Here is a 24,649-nt window from a genome sequence, read left to right as displayed (position 1 = left end):
CTTAGAGCATGTGTATGTTCAACTCTAGTAGTTAATGCCAAAGAATTTTCCAAGGTGGTTGTACCAGTTTACACCAACAGCAGCCTTGTTGGAGGGTTCCAATTGCTGCATGTCCTCATCAACACTTGGTTTTGTCTGTCCTTTAATTTGACCCATTCTGATAAGTAGTACTCTCTCATTGTGGTTTTAATTTGTGTTTCCCTGATGAATAATGAGATTGAACATCTTTTCATATTGCATCTTTTCTTTTATGGCCATTTGTGTCCTTTCTTTGCATCTTTCCTTTTTGCATCTTTTCTTTTATGAAAAGATGGCCATTTGCATCTTTTCTTTTATGAAGTATCTCTTCATCTTTTGCCTATTTTTCTGGTTTTTTTCTTCCTTTTAAAAAATAAATTGAAGGAATTCTTTATATATTCTAGATAAAAGCAGTTTGTAAGTTATGTGTTGCAAATTTATGTAAATGAGTTTGAGTTTTATATGTCGTCTAGCAGCCTGGTGATTCTTGTTTATTCTGTTAATTTTATTTATCTGTACATTCTTTTGGATTTTCTGTGTGTGCAATCATCTTGTGAAAATGACGGTTTAATCTCTCCCTTTTTAATACCTTTTTATACCTTTTATTTCTTTTTCTTATTGTCCTGGCAAATACCTCCAGTGTAATGCTGAATAGAAATGGTGATGATAGGCATCCTTATCTTGTTCCCAGTCTCACATTTCACTCTTAAATATTTATTCTAGTTTTTTTTCCCTGCTATTTATCAGATTATGGAAATTCTACATACTATTTTGGTAAGGCTTTTGTTTTCCTTTCTAAAAAAATCATGAATGGATGTTTTCTTTCTTTTGTTTTCTTTTGTTAGTCTGAATTACGTTGAATTTTGAATGTTAAACTAACTTCCCTTTCCTGGTATAAACCAAACTTTGTGGAGATGTATTATTGTTTTTATACATTAGTAGAACAGTTTGCTACTATTTTATTTCTTATGTTTGCATCTGTATTTATCAGTGAGATTGGCCTGAAAATTTCCTTTCTCTAAATATCCTTCTTACGTTTTACTAATCAAGGTTTGTTGGCTTCATTAAAAGGGGTTGGGGAGTATACCCTATTTTTGTATTCTCTGGAAAAATTTGTGGGAGATTATAGTTTCTTCCTTATGTGTTTTATAGAATTTGCTGGCAAATCCATCTGGGCTTGAAACTGTCTTTGTAGGAAGGTTTTAAATCACATATTTAATTTTTTAAATAGTTACAGGACTATTCAGATATTGCAGCTCTTCTGTGAGTTTGATAAGTTATATTTTAAGGAGTTTTCCTATCTCATGTAAATTTTCAAATTTATTGCCAAAAAGTTATTCTTAATATTCTTCAATGAAGTTTTAAAAATGTCTACAGGATCTGTACTGACATCCCACTTTATTCCTGATATTGGTTATTTGTGCCTTCTCCCTTTTTTCATGATCAGTCTCATTTGATATTTGTTTGTTTTTTTTTTTTGGTACGCGAGCCTACCAAAGTGAGAACTGTTGTGGCCTCTCCCGTTGCGGAGCACAGGCTCCGGACGCACAGGCTTAGTGGCCATGGCTCATGGGCCCAGCCGCTCTGCGGTATGTGGGATCTTCCCGGACCGGGGCACGAACCCGTGTCCCCTGCATCGGCAGGTGGACTCTCAACCACTGCGCCACCAGGGAAGCCCTGTTATTTTTAATAGTGTGTACAAAGAACCAATTATGGACTTTGTCTCTTTTTATATATTTATATTCTGTTTCATTAACTTCTTTATTTCCTTCAACTTTGTGTTCAGTTTTCTGTTCTTTAAATTTGGGGGGATGGATGCTTAACTTAATAATTTTCAACTTTTTTTCTTTTCTGACATATTCATTTAACTCTATAAATTTCTCTCAAGCATAGCTTTTGTTCTACTCCACTAGTTTTGAGAAATAGGATTTTCATTATACTTTGTTTAAATTTTTAAAGTTTCATTGTGTTTTCTTTCTTGCCTCTGTGGGTTATTTAGAAGTGCATTTCTTAATTTCCAAATATGTGTTGATTTGTAAAGGTATATTCTTCCTGTTGATTTCAAGCTTAATTACATTGTGATTAGAGAACATACCTGTATGATTTCAATGTTTGGAAATTTGTTGACACTTGGTTTATGGACCAGGGTAGAGTCAGTTTACTAAATATCTCTATGTACCTGAAAATATTTTGTATCTGTTGAGTATTGAGTTCTATATGTATTTATTATGGTAAGTTTGTGAATTCTGTTGTTTAATTCTAATATATCCTCACTGGTTTTTGTTTTTTAATCCTGCTCATTTTATCAGTTCCTGAAAGAGCTGTTTTGAAAATCTTTCATATTGATTGTGAATGTTCATCCATGTAGTACTGCCAATTTTTGCTTTATATATTTGGGGCCATGTTAGTAGATGGATAGAAATTTAGAACTACGACATCTTCAGGTGATTTGAACTTTTTTTTTCCATTTATTATGCAGTGTCCTTTTATGTCTCTAGCAGTGTTTTTGCCTTGAAGTCTTCTTTGTTGTTATTAAAGTGTCATCTGTTTGCTTTTGGTTAGTGTTTGCATTTTTTTCCTTAGCTGTGTTTTTGTGGTGTAGATATGTTTCTCTCTTGTTTTTAAAGCCACTTTCAAAATCTATATTGTTTAACTGGAGCATTTAGCTCTTTACATACAGTATATTTGCAGATATATTTGGGTTCAAATTCGTTGTGTCAGAGGTTGTCAAACTTTTTGTGTAAAGCCTTTGTGTGTGGTCTGGTCTCTGTTGCAACTATTCAGCTCTGTTCTTTTAGTACAAAAGCAGCTGTAACCAACACGTAAATAAACGAGCATGGATGTATTCTAATCTTTATTTATGAAGACAAACAATTGGCTAGATTTGCTGATGGTGCTGCAGTTTGCTAACCCCTTTAGTATTTTTTTTCTATTTATCCTACTTGTTTTATATTTTGTCCTCCTCTTTGTTGCCTTTTGGCCTTAAAAAGTTTTCTTTTATTCTATTAATTTTTTTCTTCTATCACCTTAGAAGTAATAGCCTCATTCTTTTAGTAGTTATCCTAGAGATTATAACATATTTCCTTGATGTATTAATTTCTAATAATAATTGGCACTTTTATCATCTTCCTGAAAATGCAAGAACCTGAGAACACTACCACCTCCTGACTTACATGCTTTATATGCCATTTGTGTGTGTGTGTGTGTTTAACTTTTTACTCTGGAAATTAAGTTTTCTATTTTTAAAACACTTTTTATTGTGGAAATATACACTTATATGCCATTTTTGTTGTGTGTTTCTTTAGCTTTTTATTTGAAAAATTTCAAACTTAGCCAACAAAATAGAGAAAGTATTACAAACCACTAAGTAATGAACTATAATATAGTTTCAACAGTTTTTAGTATTTTGACAGTCTTGTTTGAAACAGTTCCCTGACATCAAATTATTGCATCCATAGATACTTATGTATGTGTTTTTTTTTTTTTTTTTTTAATGTGCAGCTTGATCCTATGGACAGGTCTGTAGGCCATAGATTTTTTTTTTTCTTTTTTGGCTGTGTTGGGTCTTCGTTGCTGCACGTGGGCTTTCTCTAGTTGCGGCAAGTGGGGGCTACTCTTCATTGCAGTGCGTGGGCTTCTCTTGTTGCGGAGCATGGGCTCTAGGTGCATGGGCTTCAGTAGTTCCAGTGCGTGGGCTCAGTAGTTGTGGCTCGGCTCTAGACCACAGGCTCAGTAGTTGTGGCGCGTGGGCTTCGTTGCTCCACGGCATGTGAGATCCTCCCAGACCAGGGATCGAACCCGTGTCCCCTGCATTGGCAGGTGGATTCTTAACCACTGCGCCACTAGGGAAGTCCCTATGTATGTATTTCTAACAGTTAGTGACTTAGAAGACAATAATATTACCCATCTAACAAAATTAATGGTAACTAAAAAATATTTTTAATATCTAACCTAGTTGATCTTTTTTTAAAATTAATTTTTTTTTGGCTGCATTGGATGTTCATTGCTCTGCGTGGGCTCTCTCTAGTTGTGGTGAGCGGGGTCTACTCTTTGTTGCGGTGTGCAGGCTTCTCATTGCAGTGGCTTCTCTTGTTGCAGAGCACGTGCTCTAGGTACATGGGCTTCAGTGGCATGCAGGCTCAGTAGTTGTGGCTTGTGGGCTCTAGAGTGCAGGCTCAGTAGTTGTGGTGCAAGGGCTTAGTTGCTCCGCGGCATGTTGAATCTTCCCGGAGCAGGGATCCAACCCATGTCCCCTGCACTGGCAGGTGGATTCTTAACCACTGTGCCACCAGGCAAGTCCCTATATAGTCATTTTTTAGATTTATTAAAATTATTTACTTTTTCTCTGATATTTTGTCCTGGATCATTTTTCTTCTCTTTAAAAAACATCTTTTAATATTCCTTAATGTGGATTTTCTGGTGATGAATTCTCAATTTTTGTTAGTCTGATCATATCTCTAATTTATCTTTATTTTTAAAACTTTTTATTATGGACACTTTCAAACATATATAAACTTACTCAGAAGTTAGGAACTTACTATAATGAACTTCCATGTTGCAATCACTGAGCTTCAACATTGTCAAATCATGGCCAGGCTTGTTCCAGCGATTCCATACCACTACTCTTTTTCTTTTAATCATTTTTTTAAAAATTTATTTATTTTATTTATTTTTGGCTGTGTTGGGTCTTTGTTGCCGCGCACGGGCTTTCTCTAGTTATGGCAAGCGGGGGCTACTCTTCGTTGCGGTGCGCGGGCTTCTCATTGCAGTGGCTTCTCTTGTTGTGGAGCATGCGGTGTGCAGGCTTCAGCAGTTGGCGGTGTGTAGGCTCAGAAGTTGTTGCTTGCAGGCTCTGGAGCGCAGGCTCAGTAGTTGTGGCACACGGGCTTAGTTTCTCCGCGGCATGCGGGATCTTCCCGGACCAGGGCTCGAACCCGTGTCCCTTGCATTGGCAGGCGGATTCTTAACCACTGCGCCACCAGGGAAGTCCCATACCACTACTCTTGAATAGTTATAAAGTGGATCTCAGATTCAGAAACATTGCGTTTCATCCATTAGCATTTCATTTGTGTCTGTGAAAGATTAGGGCTGTTTAAAAAACATAGCTACGGTATGTTACCTTATCTAAAAATTTAGTATGAATTCCTAATATCACCAGATATCCAGTCAGTGCTCACTTTTTCTCAATTGCCATATACACACAACGATACACATAATTGATTTCCTCTAATCAAGATCCCAGCAAGAGTTATACACTATGTTTGATTGATGTGATTTTTGAGTCTCTTAATCTGTAGTTCTCCTCACTCCTTCCTTACTTTTCTTTTTGTTTAAGAAACCAAATTATTTGTTCTATAGAGGGTCCCAAATCCTGGAACATGCTAATTGCATATTCATAGTTTTATTTAACATTTTCCTTTACTCCTATATTTCTTATAAATCGTTATTTGAATGTAGCAACTAGATCAAATTCAGTTCAATATTTTGACAAGAATACTTCATCGGCGGTGGTGTGTACTTCCATCAGAGGCGTATAGTATCTGGTTATATCTCTTTTGTGATGTTAGTAGCTATTGATGCTCATCACCTAGATCTGTTATTTTATTAGGGGTTTACTTTCATTTATATTTTTGCTGGGTATGGAATTCTAGTTGGTAGGTTTTTTTTAAAGTCATTTTTTTGGAGCAATCTTAGGTTTACAACAAAATTGAGAGGAAGGTACAGAGATTTTCCATATGTCCCCTGCCCCCAGACACGCATAGCCTCCCCCATTATCAACATTACTCACCAGAATGGTACCTTTTTTTTTTTTTTAACCGAGGATGAACCTGCATTGATACATCCTAATCACCCAAAATCCATCGTTTACCTTGGGCTTCACTCTTGGTGTTATACATTCTGTGGGTTGGTCAAATGTATGATGACATATATCCATCATTATAATATTTTGCAGAGTATTTTCACAGCCCTAGAATCGTCTGTGCTCTGTTTTTATGTCTCCATAGTTTTGCCTTTTCCAGAATGTCACATGTAGTTGATCCTTAAATAGCACAGGGGTTAGGGGTGCCAACCCTCTGTGCAGTCGAATATCTGTATATAACTTTACAGTGGGCACTTCATATCTGCAGTTCTGTATGCATGGATTCAACCAACTGTGGACCATTTAGTACTATAGTATGTATTTGTTGAAAAAAAATCTGTGTATAAGTGGACCTGCACAGTTCAAACCCATGTTGTTCAAAGGTCAGCCTTAGTTGGAGTCATACAGTATGTAATAGCATTTTCAGGTTGGTTTCTTTCACTTAGTAATATGCTGAATAATATTTTGTTGTCTGGATATGAGTTATTTATCCATCATCTATCCATTCATCTACTGAAGGACATCTTGGTTGCTTTTGAGTTTTGGCAGTTATGAATAAAGCTGCTATAAACATACTTGTGCATGTTTTTGTGTGAACATAGGTTTTCAACTCCTCTGAGTATATAGGAAAGAACACAATTCCTAGATTGTAGGGTATGAATAAGTTTAGTTTTGTAAGAAACTGCGAAACAGTCTTCCAAAGTGGCTGTATCACTTTGCATTCTCACCAGCAATGAATGAGAATTTCTGTTGCTCCACATCCTTGCTGGTATTTGGTGTTGTCAGTGTTCCACACTTTGACCATTCTAATAGGTATGTAGTGGTATCTTGTTTTAATTTACATTTCCCTGATGACATATGATGTGGAGCATCTTTTCATATGCTTATCTGTCATCTGTATATCGTCTCTGGTGAGGTGTCAAAGTTTTTGGCCCATTTTTTGTTTGTTTGCGGTACGTGGGCCTCTCACTGTTGTGGCCTCTCCCGTTGTGGAGCACAGGCTCCGGACGCGCAGGCTCAGTGGCCATGGCTCACGGGCCCAGCCGCTCTGTGACACGTGGGATCTTCCCGGACCGGGGCATGAACCCTTGTCCCCTGCATCGGCAGGCGGACTCTCAACCACTGCGCCACCAGGGAAGCCCTGGCCCATTTTTTTTTTTTTTTTTAAAGATGTTGGGGGTAGGAGTTTATTAATTTATTTTATTTATTTTTGCTGTGTTGGGTCTTCGTTTCTGTGCGAGGGCTTTCCCTAGTTGTGGCAAGCAGGGGCCACTCTTCATCGCGGTGCGCGGGCCTCTCACTATCGCGGCCTCTCTTGTTGCAGAGCACAGGCTCCAGACGCGCAGGCTCAGTAGTTGTGGCTCACGGGCCTAGTTGCTCCGTGGCATGTGGGATCCTCCCAGACCAGGGCTCGAACCTGTGTCCCCTGCATTAGCAGGCAGATTCTCAACCATTGCGCCACCAGGGAAGCCCCCTGGCCCATTTTTTAATCAGGTTGTTTGTTTTTTTTTATTGTTGAGTTTTAAGAGTTCTGTGTGTATTTGGGATAACAGTTCTCTTTCTCTTTTGTCTTTTGCAAATAATTTCTCCCAGTCTGTGGCTTGTCCTCTTATTTTCTTGACATCATCTTTCACAGAGCAGTTTTTAATTTTAACGAAGTCCAGCTTATCAATGAGTTCTTTCATAGGTCATGTCTATAGTGTTCTATCTAAAAAGACATTGCCATACCCAAGGTCATCTAAGTTTTCTCCTATGTTATTTTATAGGAGTTTTATAGTTTTGCATTTTACTAGATTAAAAAACAATTCTTTGAAGACCATTGCATTATCTACTGTTGAGACGTTAGCTATCAGGCTAATTATTGTTCCTTTGAAGGTAACGTCTGATGGTGGGAAAGGTTTAGCTGCTTTTAAGCTTTTCCTTTTGTCTTTGACTTTCAGCAGTTTTACTATGATGTGACTAGATGTACATACCTCTTTATTTATCCTCTTAGGGTTTGTTGGGCTACTTGAACCTGTGGTTTGATATCTGTGGTCAGTTTTGGAAAATCCTCTGTCATTATCTCTGCAAATATATATTTCTTCTGACCCATTCTTACTTTCTTTACACATATGTTAGGCCTTTTTGCTCTGTCCTTTGTCTTTTATTTCTCTTCTCTGTTTTCCATTCTTTTGTTTCACTGAGCTTTTTCTCTTTTTTTAATTAATTTTTATTGGAGTATAGTTGATTTACCGTGTTATGTTAGTTTATGTTTCACTGAGCTTTAATCCAGAATCCAGATCTTCTCACCTCTCTCTAGTTTACGTCTCACTACAGTGTATTGACTCTATAGTTAAACTGCATCCATTGAGATACTAATTTTGGTTATTGTATTTTTCAGATATAGAATTTATATTTTTTTCAAATTTGCTGTGCTCTCCCCCACTTTTGAAAAATGATTTTTAGCTCTCTAGTGAAATTCTTGATTTAATCGACTGGCTCCTTGATCATAATGCATAAACTCATAAAGTCTAAGCTTTATAATCTTAGCGTGTGGAACATTGTTAAATTTGCTTCCACTGGTGGTTCATCTTGTCTTGTTTCCTTATGTACCTGGTGGTTGTATGAATATATATAAGACAACCATGCAGGATCCAATATCAGTTTGAAAAGATAGTGTTTGCAGTCCCCTTGAGAGCTTGCCTACTTACGGTTCATTCTTAACTCCTTATATCCTTGCTCTTTGAGTCTCAGTTTAAAGGGTATGGGATTTTCCATGCTTCCCACCTTTGGCAGGTCTGAAGCTAGTTTTGTCTCCCTTACCTTGTGAGGTTTTGCTCCGCTTCTCACGATCAGCTGCCGCTTGTAGATGCCCCAGGGGACAAGCTGCCCTACCTCTCTGTCTCTCTTCTCTGGATAGCCTTCTCTTGGGTCTTGGCCTGCTGATTCTTAACTGCCTCTTTAGTTCTCTGATGCATTTTAGGCACACCCACCACCTCTCCAGCTTTTTCTCATTTTCTCATTGGAAGGTTTTTGGATCAATTTACTAGTACTGGAAATGAACCATTTTTTCCTTGCTGTTAAACTTATTCATTGAGATACTATTTCTGTATTAACTTTCTAAAAAGTATCAAAGTACTACCCTTGTAATATAGTATATTAAAAAGACACCCAGAAGTTTAAAGGAGCAGAAAAAAATCACAGTGCCGTCAGTGAGAGGCAGTTACTGTTAATAGTTGCTTTTTGTTTAAGAGCTACCTTTTGTGGGGTTGGGGAAGAGTCTGGAGATAAGCTTAGCTTGGATATTCTGAGCTTGAGATGATTAAGATGTCTAGCTAGAGTTATGCTTGAGGCATTTAGATATTAAACAGATGATTTGCTTCAAGAGCAGGGTGGAGATCTGGATTTGTTGATCTCAGAATGTTAGTTGAAGCTATCAAAGTAACTGGAAGGCAGTGGTGGTTGTAGACTGTTTCTTTGTTAAGGGTAGCACAGATTGAGAAGGGACAGGGTAATTATGGGTGAGGTAAGATAGAACTTAATTTTTGTAGTGTTATGAAGGCCAGGACAATGTCATAGTTTTCATTTGTAAGTTATGTGCGTATAGGAAAATTTTTTTCTATTCTATATTTAATGGTTTAATTTTTTTAGCCTAAAATTCTGTATGCTGTATAGCAGTTATATAAAGCACAGTATCCTAGTGTGAAATACTTGTTAATGTTTTAGATCTAATCACAGACTAGATTAAGTACTGAAGTTCAGGATCTCAGACTTGCTAATAATTCATACTTAGTTTTGTGCAAATGACTGTCCTCAATCTCTTGTTCCATTCAATGTGCATAATAATGAATTCACAATGTTAAAGAATAATAAAACTATATTAAGTACACCAAGGAAATACTAAACACAAATGACTTTCATACTGAATCAGTTTGTATATAGAGAGAATGCAAGAAACAGTACTTTTGTACTTCCTGTTCCGATAACCATTGATACTAAAGGTAAGAAGAGGAGTGACTTCACTAAAGTGTTTTTGGTGGTATATCAATACATTATTTTAGCTCTATACCAGACTAGTTCTTTAAGTAGATGTGCACAAAAGCCATTTAAAGATAAGCCAGAAATTCATGACCACATACCTACTTATTTTTAACATATACTTTGAGTTATCTTTTTGTTTCTACAGTTGTGACTGTATTTTAATAATTTTGCTATGTGTTTGGTCATTAAACAAGAGCTATTATAATATGGAAATTTGATTTAACAGAGCTACAATAGAAGAGGCGTACTCCAGGTCAATGACAAAACTAGCAAAATCTGCAAGCAATTATTCACAACTTGGGTGAGTTAATTTCTTTGAAGAACTCTTTCAATGTTGATTTAGGCAAAGTTTATGAGAATAGTAGGTTCCCATTAAGGATAAAATGGTTCATAAATATAATAATATGTAATGTGTTTATTCAAAATGCGTCTATATATTGTGAATATATTCTCAACTTGATAGAAAGTATAATTGAATTTGCTGAATCAGTTAGCACAAAGTAAATGAAACTTACTTTTTTCCCTTTATTAAACTACACAATACAACTTCATTCTTCCTTCTTTTTTCCATCTCTCTCCTCACTTTTCTGGCAGCCTCCTGTTTCTAACTCCTCCATGTAGACCTGCCTCTTCTAAAACGTAATTTCTTCTTTATTGACCACAGTAGAAGGGCCAGAAAGTAACTGGAATAACAGAAGCTAGCTTTAACCAATTGACCATGGTTTGTTGTTTTTTTTTTAATAAATAATTTATTTTTCTTTCATATACTCATTCTTTTAGGTTTCCAGTATGATTGATATTTTAGAAATATTTATTTATTATTTTTAAAAACTTTTTATTGGAGTAGAGTTGCTTTACAATGTTGTATTAGTTTCAGGTGTACAGCAAAGTGAGTCAGTTATACATATACAAATATCCACTCTTTTTTTAGATTCTTTTCCCAAGTAGGCCATTACAGAGTATTGAGTAGAGTGCCCTGTGCTATACAATAGGTTCTTATTAGTTACCTATTTTAGATATACTAGTATGTATATGTCAACCCCAATCTCCCAGTTCTCCCCCTCTCACCCGATCCCTTGGTAACCATAAGTTTGTTTTCTACATCTGTGACTCTACTTCTGTTTTTGTTTTTTTTTAAGATTCTTTTCCCACGTAGGCCATTACAAAGTAGTGAGTAGAGTTCCCTGTGCTATTCAGCAGGCTATTGTTAGTTATCTGTTTTATATATACTAGAGTGTATATGTCAGTCCCAGTCTCCCAATTTATCCCTACCCCCCATCCCTTGGGAACCGTAAGTTTGTTTTCTACATCCGTGACTCCATTTCTGATTTGTAAATAAGTTCATTTGTACACCCCCACCTTTTTTTCAGATTCCACATATAAGCAATATCATATGATATTTGTCTTTCTGTGTCTAACTTACTTCACTCAGTATGAGGCCATGGTTTTAATATAGGAAATTCTTATTTTTAGTTACCAGGTGGGAGGTAGAAAAAAACATGTGTTTTCTAATAAAGTTACTGAAAACATTTCTGTCTTTGGAATATGTGTCTTTCATGAATAATAGGTGATATTTTATTTTTTGTGTTAGTGTTGTTACTTAAGATTATAAAGGTTTTAAATATTAATGTTTTTGTTTACTGATGCATATTTAGGCAAGAATTGAATTTTACCTTTCTGTATTTAGTTGCATTTAAACATATTTTGGATCGGTCAATTTCCTTTCTTAGTGCTCATTGTACATTAACTTGTATTACCTGGCCAGAAAAAAGTTGTGTATGTCAAACTTTAAAAAATGGAATGATACTTGAAATTCCTTAAAGAAACCTGTATTTAAAGAAATCTTATGTTGAACCTCCTTTCAGTGTAAATAATCCTTGGGTAAAGTAAAGGGACACTCTCATCTTACCTGTTTTGTAAAGTCTAGACTATCATGTATCAGGTTTACCTGAAGTGATGTACATGTATTTTGGTGCTGTAGTGAGTGGATACTTTTCAGGTGTCCTTTTTTCTCTCAAAATTTTCCATCTAACTACTTGCCACATTTAGTGCTGATTAGATTTAAAAGTGTGAGGTAAGATCTAATCAGAACAGTCCTATTTAAGTATTTTAATTATTCTCTTTGAACTTTTTGTTATTGCTTAAAATGATTGTTGTCAGTTAGCTTTCCTACTGGGTAGGAAATGCAGTAACTGGCACAGAGTACATATTAGGGTAAGTAATTTCTGTCTCTACCGTCTTGCGTTAATGATCATTGTTGCTATTTGTTTTTGTTTTCTCATAGAGCAAAGCAAGTGCTGTTGAAAATCTCTGAGGAAGTACCTGAGGAAAGCATAGGATAAAATTATTCTTACATCATTCCCTACTGACCAGATTAGTTTAAACTAACCTTTGGTATCCTAAGTATTATTCAAAATATTATAATGTAGTAACTCTTGGAAGTACTTGAACCTGTTGAAAATATTAAATTCTCAGTGTTGAGAAGAAGTGGTAGGAAAGTATGTCATACGTTCTATACCAAGTATAGTAGAAAGGGGACTCTCTTAGTGTTTGTTGAAGTACACGGGTAAAATCTGAAACAAAGTTTCAGATAACAGTTTTAAAGTCATTCTTCAATAAATTTTAATGATGAAGGCACTTAAAAAATCATGTACAAGTTTGACTTTTGCATGTTTAAATTCAGAGGAGCTTTTATCTTCTTAATTTTATTTATTTGGTTTTTTTGGCCACACTGCAGGCATGCGGGATCTTAGTTCCCTGACCAGGGATCGAACCTGTGACCCTGCATTGGAAGCACGGAGTCCTAACCACTGGACTGCCAGGGAATTCGCGGGAGCTTTTATTTTTGATGAAGCATTTTAAATGGAGCACTGAAGAGTCTAAAATTTAGATTTGATAATAAGTTAGTTTTAAACAGTAGACAGTGATTAGAAGGGCTTCTGATACAAATCTAAATAACCAAATCAACTCAGAAAATGACACGTTATAATTAAGGGAGGGTCATGGCCAGACCTGTGATATGAGTTAACTCATTTCTCTGTATCTGAGGTATAAAAATATTTTAAATAATTAACCAAGGATTTAAAAAAAAATCAAGGTCAGGCTGTCAGTCGTTTCATTTGTGATTTAATTTAATTTCATCTTTTGACTAATTAAAATTACTGAATATAACATTATTTCCATTGGTTCTATTCTGGAGCCTTAAACTTTTTCTTCCTGTAAGTAAATTATTCCCATGTTTTCTTTGCTTTAGAACATTTGCACCAGTGTGGGATGTGTTCAAAACATCTACAGAGAAATTAGCAAATTGTCACTTGGATCTTGTTAGAAAATTACAAGAATTAATAAAAGAAGTTCAGAAGTATGGAGAAGAACAAGTAAAATCGCATAAAAAGGTATCAGTTTTGTTAAAGGATTGATTGGTCAGATATTGAATGCTTTGTAGTTCTGCATTTTGATGAATCATTTCATACCAAACAGACTAAAGAAGAAGTTGCAGGAACTCTGGAAGCTGTTCAAAACATTCAGAGCATAACTCAGGCCCTCCAGAAATCCAAGGAAAATTACAATGCCAAATGTGTAGAACAGGAACGTTTGAAAAAGGAAGGAGCTACACAAAGAGAAATAGAAAAGGTAATTGTAATAAAAATAATACCTCTGTGGTTTCAAGCATTTTCAAATACAAGACTGCATTTAATCTTTAAACACTCAAGAATGATCTCATATTAAAGATGAAGTCACTGTGCCTCTGAGTGTTAGTGATTTACCTAAGTGAAACAGAAGTAGGTTTACAAAATATGTTGTATCTGGTAGATAGATTAGCAAATACATAAAAAGGAATGATTTCTTTATATTGGTGACACATTTGCAGGATTTTTTTTTTTTTTTGCAGTACGCGGGCCTTTCGCTGTTGTGGCCTCTCCCGTTGCGGAGCACAGGCTCTAGACGCGCAGGCTCAGCGGCCATGGCTCACGGGCCCAGCCGCTCCGCGGCATGTGGGATCTTCCCGGACCGGGGCACGAACCCGTGTCCCCTGCATAGGCAGGCAGACTCTCAACCACTGTGCCACCAGGGAAGCCCTGCAGGATATTTTTATAAGATAATTGATGAGATGCTGCTTGGTGTAAGATTTAATAATGAGGTAAAAATTTTTTTGAAGCAAGACTTTGGTAGATTTAGCAAGGCAATAGTTACTTGAGATAAACTTTAAATATATTTTGTGGGTGATTTATTGCTGACTTTGAGCCCATGTATGTAGTATTGTGGTAAACCACAACCTTTTCCCCCACTCTCATTTTGATTGAAAGTAGATATTTTTCCCCTTTCAAAACAGTTTAACTATCCACTTGTTTGATGTGGTATATATCATTTAGGAATCAGCCATAGGGAGTGATAATTTTGAAAGCTTTGTAGAATATTTGAAATAGCCATTAAAAAATAACAAAACTGTAATTATGTTGCAATTATGATAATTATAAAAGTGTATATACATGGGCAAAAACCAGAAGAGCATCTGGAAAAATCAAAACAGTCGATGGAATTTGGGGTAATATGTTTCCTTTAGTGTTTTGTGCAATAAATAAAAATTGGGAGGGGGTAGAAAATGAGGCACAGTAAGTTCATGATTTTAAAACGCTCTTCATTCCAGGCATAGCAGTTAATAAAATATATGAAAAGGGAAAATAAAGCAAAATAACATGCTCCAAAAAGAAGAATATTATCTTCATAATGAACCAGAAATGGAACAGAAACTCAAAAGGGCACGTAGAGATTGATTATGCAGGGCTGTTGGACCCAAAGTCCTAAGTTAGGCAGTGGAATTTAGCTCTTGTGTGGTAAAGGGGACTAAATATTCCCCGCTTGAGATGAAGCCCAAGGAACCCCACTCACTTGGTGAAACTATAAGTAGTGAAAAAAGACTGTTGAGCTGCTGAAGGGCTAAAGCATTATTGGAAGTTGGGGTTTAAGGATGCAGTTCTGACTGGCAGTCAGGCCAGGGAACCAGTTCATGACTGTTTCGTTCATATCCCCTATATTCTTCCAGGGAATTAATTAAAAGCTACCTTTATAAGACTGATACTAAATTGGGGCCTTGGAGGGCTGGCAGGAGATAACCTGAAACTGCTAAATGGGGATGGGTGAGCATAAATGATAGAATATAACACAATTCTAGGAGGTGATGTTTACCTTGTATTCTGTAGAGTTTTCCAGCATCACTGATGGAGGGAGAGAGAGAAGAGAGAGGGGAAAAAACAAGAAACCTCCCACCTGAAATGAGCAAAAGCACATCTTAAGGAATCTAATATAGCTAATATAGCTTTCCCTGCTATACAACAGTAGAGTGTTCCTGTGAAACCTTTCATAAGCCAAAATGGCGTAAGCAGAGAAGCAAGTACCTTAGAACACATCTTGCTAATGCATGCACAAAATAAATTGAGATAAAGCACAGATGCTTACAGACACAGTTCAAAGCTTTGGAGACCGATGCTGAGTGTAGATCCTGGGAAGGAGCTTGGTGGTGCCACTTTCACTGCTTCTCAAGGTGTGCGCTGCCTCTGTAACGGCTCCTGCAAAGCAAACGCTGAATGCTATTTTTCTTTTCACCTGTTTTTGTAAAAGTGAAAATCCTCTTTGAATGTTTTTCAGTTCATGAAAACAGGAACTAATATAATTCTTTTGTAAAAGCAAAGTAAACAAACTTGTAAGACAAACTTTTGAAAAGCAGGGGATACCTCTGCTAAGACAGGTGGCAATAAATTTAACAATTAGAATAAGAATTCACTCCAAATAAAATTTAGATTTATAAAATAGATGATCAGAAACGTTCGTGTATGTTGAGGATGTTCAGATATGCAAATGAATATAAATTTATATTAAAGAAATTAAGAGAGATAATGAAATAAGATCTAGTAGATGGGAAAACAGCTAACCAGAAAATTTGGCAATGAAATATATGGTTATTGAAATTTTTAAAAAAGCAACAGAGAAGACAAACTTTAGAGCTAATATAGTGAAAGATTGAATTTGGGCACTCACCCATAACATAGTACAGAGAATAAAGGTTACCGACATTCATCTGATGTGGATTTCAGAAGAAAAAAAATGGAGAGGATGGTAGACAGATAATATTTGAAGAGTTAACAGATCAGAATATTTCAGAATTTAAAAAACTCAGGAGTTCTTAGATCAAAAGTACATTCTTGGTATTAAGCAGGTTAAATAAAAATAAATTCGGAACGAGCCACCAGAGAAAAAGAGAATATTAAAAGCTACCGGGTATATCTTTTTCCTCACAGCTCTGAAATCAGAATGCATCGTCAAATGATAGTATCATATAATCACTGTTGGCATGGTGGCATTTGTGGTGTAGTTTCACTGCCTCTGTGAACTTGGTTGTTATATACCTGGTGGCATGATTGGACAACTGCAACACGTTGATGTTTCAATTAACAGACCACTTTAAGAGCATTGAGGAAGGATTAGTTCTGATTGTTGTCTGAAAACCTTTTGTTGAGACCTGGTAAGATCAAGAAAATGTGAGCACCAATGTTTGGAAGAAAATCTGGAGATGATAGTGGAACACTTTTAAGAAATGCTCTGTCAGTAATGCTTTTGGTGACATTGAAGATAATACTATGTGGGGAAAAAAGCAGACCTCAGCAGTCCCTGAACTGGAAGTAACTGAGAAGGGTCAGAATCTGACTGAAAAAAGATTCAGGAGTATCTCGAAAGTTCATTTTGCAAGCATGAACATTAAGCATAACTACTGAGAGAACAGAAGTATAGTCTAAATCTTCTCAATCAGCAAAAAGAAAAGAAGAGGAAGGGGTGCTTTTTTCTAATTGTTCTGCTCAGAGGTGATACCTTTGCTTGTGATACTAGATGTGTTAACGGGTCTCTGATTTATATATATTCAAATCCAAGCCTAAGTAAATTTATTTTGGCCTGTAATAAATAAGCTCTTTATTAACATGAATGTAGATTTTTTTTTAAACATAGATCTTTGAACTGTTTTTCCTTTGGTGAGCTTGAAAACATAAACACTTATTGGCTATTATGACATAGTACGCTTCTCATCTTCATTCACAAACCCTTATTTTTATAAAGCACCATTTAGAAGTTACTCATATTTGTGGACTGTGACAAAGTACTTATTTTATATGTATATATTTGATTCATAGGAGTTTACTATAAAAATTATAGACACTTAAACAGAAATATTTCTGGTAGTACATCAGTAAACTTATTTATAACGCTAAGGAAATGAATAAAATGTAGGATTTATTTTGTTATCAGTAGGTAATCTATTAAGGCCAATCTTTTGTTTATGAGAAGAAATGTAGCTATTGCTTTTAAAGCATAAGTTGCTATGCTCCAACATCCCTTTTAATAATCACTTTACAAAAGTGGTCAAGTTTGTTACTACTGGGGCATTTAGTTTCTATGAGTCTACCCTAAGAATTTATAGTGTTTTTTTTTTTTTTTTTTTCTGTACGCGGGCCTCCCACTGTTGTGGCCTCTCCCCTTGCGGAGCACAGGCTCCGGACGCGCAGGCTCAGCGGCCATGGCTCACGGGCCCAGCCGCTCTGCGGCATGTGGGATCTTCCCAGACCGGGGCACAAACCCGTGTCCCCTGCATCGGCAGGTGGACTCTCAACCACTGCGCCACCAGGGAAGCCCACGATTACATTCTTTTTAAAAATATATTTATTTATTTAATTTTTGGCTGCGTTGGGTCTTTGTTGCCGTGCACGGGCTTTCTCTGTTTGCAGCGAGCGGGGTCTACTCTTCGTTGCGCTGCGCAGGCTTCTCATTACAGTGGCTTCTCTTATTGCGGAGCACGGGCTCTAGGCTCGTGGGCTTAAGTAGTTGCAGCACACAGGCTCGGTAGTTGTGGCTCGTGGACTCTAGAGCGCAGGCTCAGTAGTTGTGGCGCACGGGCTTAGTTGCTCCGCGGCATGTGGGATCTTCCTGGCCCAGGGCTCGAACCCGTGTCTCCTGCATTGGCAGGCAGATTCTTAACCACTGCACCACCAGGGAAGTCCAGAATATGATTACATTCTAAAGTGGCCTCTATATTCTTTTATAGGATACCCTTAGTTTTCTTTAAATTTTTTTGTCATTACTTAAAATACCTTGTTAATCAATAAACTCTTTAAAAAAATTTATTCATTATTAAGTACTACTTTTGCCAGTTTTCTAAGATGCTTCTTTAAGTTGGTATGTAATTTCCTTATTCTGACATATGATGTTTACCTTTGAAGAGTGAAAGCTGATGTAAAAAATATATTAGAACTTATAAAGGGTATCTTCTTTCTTTTTTTGTAAGTGAGAAACCATTATGTTGTCTACAATGCAACCAACGTATGTGTCTACTAGGAAATATCATTATAGCAAAATATTATTTGAACATTTCCTGTTTATTAATATAATAAAAATTAAGAGTTTACTTTAAATATAGGCTATAGACTCAGTTCTTCCCTTTTTAAATGGTTCATTCACATATTTTCTGATTGTTGGATTATGAATTTGTATGCCATAGTAAATAAATGTTTTAGTTTCTACCATGTGCCTGTCATCATGCTAGATGTTATGAAGGTTCTTAAAGGCTGAGTACATATTATCCCCTCTGTCTTCAAGAAGCTTCCTTCTTTTTGAGGAGCTAAGACTTATTGAATAGTACAGAACAAGAGGCTACTAGAGAAAGGTTTTAATGGTAAGTTTAGAAAGGGAGGTGTCTTATTTTGTGTAGAACCTGTAATGGAATAAATTACTTTAAAAAAAGTATGGACACAATCATTATAGTTATATTTTGAGGGACTTTTCCATTGTTTATGAATTTCCTTTCAAATTTCAAATGCTTCTAGGAGTGATCACAGCTCATGTACTTATCAATAGCCGACACGTAAATTATAAGGCAATAACTTAATAGGCAGCAGAGGAAAAGAGTAGTGTTAGGATGAAGAAGAAGCAAAGAAGGAGGGGCTCCCAGTGGGAATATATCATTTTGCTAGACTATGTCATTAAAAATCACTCCATGGACTGTGGGTTGCTTGTTGCTCTTGTATAGACTGAAAATTTAGGTAGCTGGAAGAAATTCTCTTCTTCCAAGTCTCTTGGCATAACAAAATCCAAAAGGAAACGCAGATAATCATGGCATTAAAATTGTTTTTAAAATAAATTCTAGCAAACTTGGTTTTCTGGACTTCCCGTGAAGGTAGTTTGTAAACTCTAAATATCCATCTCATCTAATTGCTAAATGTTTGAAAGGGCAAGGATGTTAGAGGAGGTATATTAACGGTAGTATAAAATAATGTCATACGGCTAGACAGTGGGAAGAGAGTTTAAAAAAAGGTCCGTAGGAACAAACTAGAAAATCATTGTAGGTTTTAGACACTTACTCTAGGGGTAGAGCTTAGAACAACTCTTAGATATAATAACAGCTAAGTGTAACAGCAAAATATAATGATGTATGTTCCTGTTGATGTTTAATAGCAGATACTATTTATTTTGTAGTCCCTGTCCCAAGCATTTACATAAATTACATTTCATCTGTGCCAAAGCTCTAAAAAAATTTTGTGGTATTTCCGTTTTAGGAATGAGAGAACTATATAAAACTCAAAGTCAACTGGGTAGTAAATTGTAGAGCTAAAAGTTGAATCCAGTTTCTTTTGGCTCCAAAACCAGTTCTGATACAGGATACCGTTTTGATACACTACAAGATAAAGTGGCATCCTATATTCTTTATTTAAGAAGGCCCACAAGCATAAAGCATATATGTTTAATATAATATATGCAATTATATTTTAGAGAGAGTACAGAATTGCCTTTTTAGAGAATAAGACTGTATGCATCTCTTGCCAACCCCAAACCTCCAGGTAAACCCAACTTTCTGTTTCTAATACTTATTCTTAGACTCCTGAACATAGCTGGAGATAATTACCTACTGGCTCTGATTGGCTCTGCACAAATTCCAAGTTTTGCAGCTTAGCCCTCAGTGGCTCTTTGCAAGACTTTTACTCCTGTAGTTATTACTAGTTGCATCCTCCACAACCATGGTTTGAAACTTTCTTTATTCTCCTGAAGTTCCCAACCCTACCCTACTCTTCTTCACTCGTAGCAGACCCCCTCTTACCTCATCAAGAAAGTGGAGATCTTTTATCTTGAAATCCTATAGCTTTTCTTTTTTTTATCTTCTTTAAACTCTTATTTACTTCAGCACCCCTTCCCTTCAAACTTCCTGAATCCAAATTGATCAATCCTTTGAGAATAATCATATTTCTTGATAGCCACATGTCTGCCCCAACCTACAAGTGACACATAGTTTTTCTTCTTCCTTAATGTCCATCTTCCATAAAATTTGTTTTTACTTCTTTGTTACTTTCCACCAGTTTCTAGCTGTTTATGTATATGGGTTATACTTCTGCTATGAAGTCCCTGAAGAAAAGATGTCTATATAATTTGTATTCATATTCGTCACTGCCTAATATTTAACATATTATTAAGTTTTTATTGAGTAAGTAACTTTGATAAAATTAGAACTATAATAATGCAGTAACAATTTCTTGAAAAATAGGCAATGATTAAAAACAAATTTATAAAAAAAAAAAAAAAATCAAATTTATAGATTTTCCGGAGCACAATGGAAACTGAGAAACCTCAAGGAAAATTGATTTTTTTTTTCAACTTTTGAGCTAGCTTTATAGTCACTGATCAGACATTAAATGGAATATCTGTTGTGGAAGAAAGAAAGACTCACAGGTGTGTAAAGGAGTGTCAAGCATATTCTGAGGGTATTGTCACAGTATTGTTTGTTGAATTTTTAGTAACATTGTACTATTATGTGGTTGTGTGATCTTACTCTGGGTTATAAAATGAGAGTATTTTAACTTTTTAAAGCACGTTCCATCAGACAAGAGAATTAGCATTTATTTTCTGCATTATTGTGTGACTGTAACAAAAAATACCACTAAGGAGGACTTGAAAAAAAGGTATTAGTTTTTGTCATCTTGAACTCAGCATAGGCCTCATTTCTTAAAATGCACTTAAATTATTATTTCATATAAACTTATATCAGGAAATAAAAAATATTTTGTATAGTTCAAAATGTTTCTGTTTTGTTACAGGCAACTGTTAAATCTAAGAAAGCTACAGATACCTATAAACTCTATGTGGAAAAATATGCATTAGGAAAAGCTGATTTTGAACAGAAAATGACAGAAACAGCTCAGGTTGGTATTTTTAAGGCTTTAAATCTAAAACAGGATATTTGTGTTTATTGTTTGTAAATTATAATAAATTATATTAGTGATAAAAATAATATAATTTTTCTGTCATAAAATTTTTTAGTATTAGAAAATGTTAAAATGCACAATCTCAGTGTTTTAATAATGCTGTTTTAAAAATATACATCTTGTTTTGGAGATTGAAGACCAAGAATCAATAGTTATAATATCATAAGGGATTATTCAGATTGACTAGAATGTTTAAGGAGCATTGGAGAAAATGAGGACATTGGTAGATGATGAAGACAGTAATGCTTATGTATGGGTTTTAAAATTGACTTATACTTAAGAAAACTGGAAATGACTCAGTGCTGAGGGTATAGTGGTTAACAAAACAGTCAAGAATCCCTGCTCTCATAGAACTTCCATTTTAGTAAGGGAAGACAGACAATCAGTTAAAAGAAGTCTGTCTCGGGCTTCCCTGGTGGCGCAGTGGTTGAGAGTCCGCCTGTCAATGCAGGGGACACGGGTTTGTGCCCCGGTCCGGGAAGATCCCACATGCCGCGGAGCGGCTGGGCCCGTGAGCCATGGCCGCTGAGCCTGCGCATCCGGAGCCTGTGCTCCGCAACGGGAGAGGCCACAACAGTGAGAGGCCCGCATACCGAGGGAAAAAAAAAAAAAAAAAGTCTGTCTCCTATAAGCTTGGGATAAATTATATTCAATTTGATGTTCTTAGAGCCTTAGTTAAAGGCCTAGATTTAAGATGGGTGCCTTTTATGAATTATACCCAAAACTTCTACCTTCACCTCTTGTCCTCTTTTCTTGTTTTGTTTTTCTCCTTAGCACCTGTCATCATCTGACACCATGCATTTAATTTACTGTGTCAGACAGGATAGGATGGTATGCTGCTGTGACAGAGAACCCCCAAAATCTCAGTGGCTTACAATAGCAAGTGTTTATTTTTTATCATGCTACTTGTTCATCATGGCTTAGCTCTTCACTCTGGCCCTGAGGCTGATGGAGGAACCTCTTCTTAGAACATTCTTAGTCATCATGTTTGAGGGGCTAGAAATATGGTGAGGCACACTGGCTCTTCTACCCATATATTTTATTGTCTGTCTTCCCCCCACTAAAATATAAGTTCTGTAAGAGCAGGGATTGATTTGTTTACTGCTGTCTCCTCAGCACTTAAAACAGTTTTCAGCTCATGGTAGGCACTCTGTAAGTGTGAAGAAGGACTTTATGAGTCTGACTTTTTGGATTCTAGGGAGTCTTCTTGCTTGGAGTGGTGAATGATTCACACCTCAGAAACAGACGGCTTGCATGCTTGTGTGCAGGCATAATGCATCCATCTCTACTTACCATGTTGTGGGCACTGTGCTAGATGCTGGGTGTATACAATATATATGTAAATAAAACAAATTCTCTCTGCTCTACATGGAGTATACAGTGTAGGGGAGGGAGACAGACATTAAATATATGCTTAAATATAAAGTTACAAATTACTATAAATGTTACAAAGGAAAAGAACAAGCTTCCATGAGATAGAATAATGGGGTTGACCTAATTTGGATTAGGGAGTTAACGAAAGTCCATTTTGGAGAAGTAACATTTAAAACTGAGACTTGAAGCATCAGTAAGAGGCTCATTCTAGGGCAGGAGTGTTCTAGGCATTGGAGACCATGGATGTGAAGACCCAGATGTGTAAAAGAGAGATCACATTCTAGAAAGTAAAAAATGCTTACTGAAACTGAGTAAGGAGAGATGGTGGTTAGAAATGAGGTTAAAGGGATAATCAAGGACCAGGCTTTAGTAAGGGTTTAGGTTTTCTTCCAGGAGCAGTTGAAATACATTGAAGAGCTGTATGCAGGGATGTGACATGATATGGTCTGCATTTTTAAAGCTAATTCTGACAGTTTCATGAAGAATGGATTATAGTGAGGCCAAAGGAGAATCAAGAGTCCAATTTGGGGCTTCCCTGGTGGCGCAGTGGTTGAGAGTCCGCCTGCCAATGCAGGGGACACGGGTTCGTGCCCCGGTCCGGGAAGATCCCACATGCTGCGGAGCGGCTGGGCCTGTGAGCCATGGCCACTGAGCCTGCGCGTCCGGAGCCTGTGCTCCGCAACGGGAGAGGCCACAACAGTGAGAGGCCCGCGTACCACAAAAAAAAAAAAAAAGAGTCCAATTTGGAAGGCAGTATCATAGTCCAGTGAGAAGGATGAGGGTCAGTGTGGTGGCCTTGTAGAAGGAGACAAGTGAATGCATTTGGAGATGGCAGGGGTAGGGTGAATGGGAGAATTCTAAATGGATTCAAGATCTCTCCCAGGTTTTGGCTTGTAAGCCTATGTGTATAGAGATGAATGGCAAAGGCTAGATGAAGAGCTGTTAGTTTGAGGGGTCGGAAGAGCATGAGATGCTCAGTTTTAACATGTTAATTTTGAGCTGCGTATACCTAAGTGGAGACATCAAGTGGGCAGTTTTGGAGGCTGTAAGTAATCTTGCCTGGACATAATATTCACATCCCTTATCCACAATTCTGAATTCCAAAAGCTCTGAAAACCAAAAATCTTTTTCCTGGAACTCATTTGGCAGCAAAACTTGAACCGATGTGAGGCTAATTTGTAGTCTCTTTATCCTACTTAGACTGAATATACATGTTTTCCTCTAGTGTTTGATAAACAGATGCCACTGCAGATCCTGTTGGTAGTATTATGAGATATATGGTAACACCATGTTATCTTTATTTTTAAAAATCCAAAATATTTAAATTCCAAAACAACTGGTCCCAAAGGTTTTGAATAAAGGATTGGGACTTTATAAAATAGGGGCTGGACAGTACACACAGCCATAATGACATCGCCTTTGGATAGAGTGTGGGGAAATAATGGCCAAGCTCTGAGAGGTTCATCATTGTCAGTTTGGGAGAGGAAGAGATGCTGAAACCCAAGTAGGAGAAGCCAGAGAAGGAATAAAACTGGGAAGTGTAATGTCATGGCAGCTCGGAAATGATAATGTTTCAAGAAGGGTTTAGTTGTGTTAAATGAGGCTCCATCTCTAGTGAGATAAAAAGTTTCAATTTCTATAGCAACTGAGGTCATTGTAGACTTCAGCAAGTTCTCTTTTATCTTTTAAATCATTAGGAACACTCATTTATAAGGCAGTTATTATTGATTTATTAATTTCCTATCAAAATGATTAATTTCTATCAGTGAAAATGTTTGCCTTTCAGTTATTTAATTTGAAAAAACAAATTAGAATTTGTTAGAGTCAGTGTTTTTTTTTGTTTTTTTCTTTCTGTGGTACGCGGGCCTCTCACTGCTGTGGCCTCTCCCGTTGCGGCCATGGCTCATGGGCCCAGCCGCTCCGCGGCATGTGGGATCTTCCCGGACTGGGGCACAAACCCATGTCCCCTGCATCGGCAGGCGGAGTCAACCACTGCGCCACCAGGGAAGCCCAGAGTCAGTGTTTTTTGTTTGTATATATTACCTTATAAAGAATCTTCAGCACTCATCTTTCCCTCTCCTTA

At 36.7% G+C, this 24,649-nt stretch overlaps 1 protein-coding gene across 1 annotated transcript in view; it reads left to right on the top strand.

Annotated features, from left to right (window-relative positions):
- FCHO2 (FCH and mu domain containing endocytic adaptor 2) overlaps positions 1–24,649 on the top strand; it is a 115,706-nt gene that overhangs the window by 19,007 nt on the left and 72,050 nt on the right. Inside the window, exons 3-6 of the mRNA XM_032626076.1 lie at positions 10,125–10,199; positions 13,152–13,293; positions 13,379–13,531; positions 21,025–21,129. Of these exons, the coding sequence (XP_032481967.1) occupies positions 10,125–10,199; positions 13,152–13,293; positions 13,379–13,531; positions 21,025–21,129 (475 nt within the window). The remainder of the gene's footprint in view (positions 1–10,124; positions 10,200–13,151; positions 13,294–13,378; positions 13,532–21,024; positions 21,130–24,649) is intronic.

This window comes from Phocoena sinus, chromosome 3 (genome assembly GCF_008692025.1).
Source record: "Phocoena sinus isolate mPhoSin1 chromosome 3, mPhoSin1.pri, whole genome shotgun sequence".
In the NCBI taxonomy this organism is placed as follows: Eukaryota; Metazoa; Chordata; class Mammalia; order Artiodactyla; family Phocoenidae; genus Phocoena; species Phocoena sinus.
Note: the sequence above shows the minus strand (reverse complement) of the source record. Positions and strands in the feature narration are given on the sequence as shown.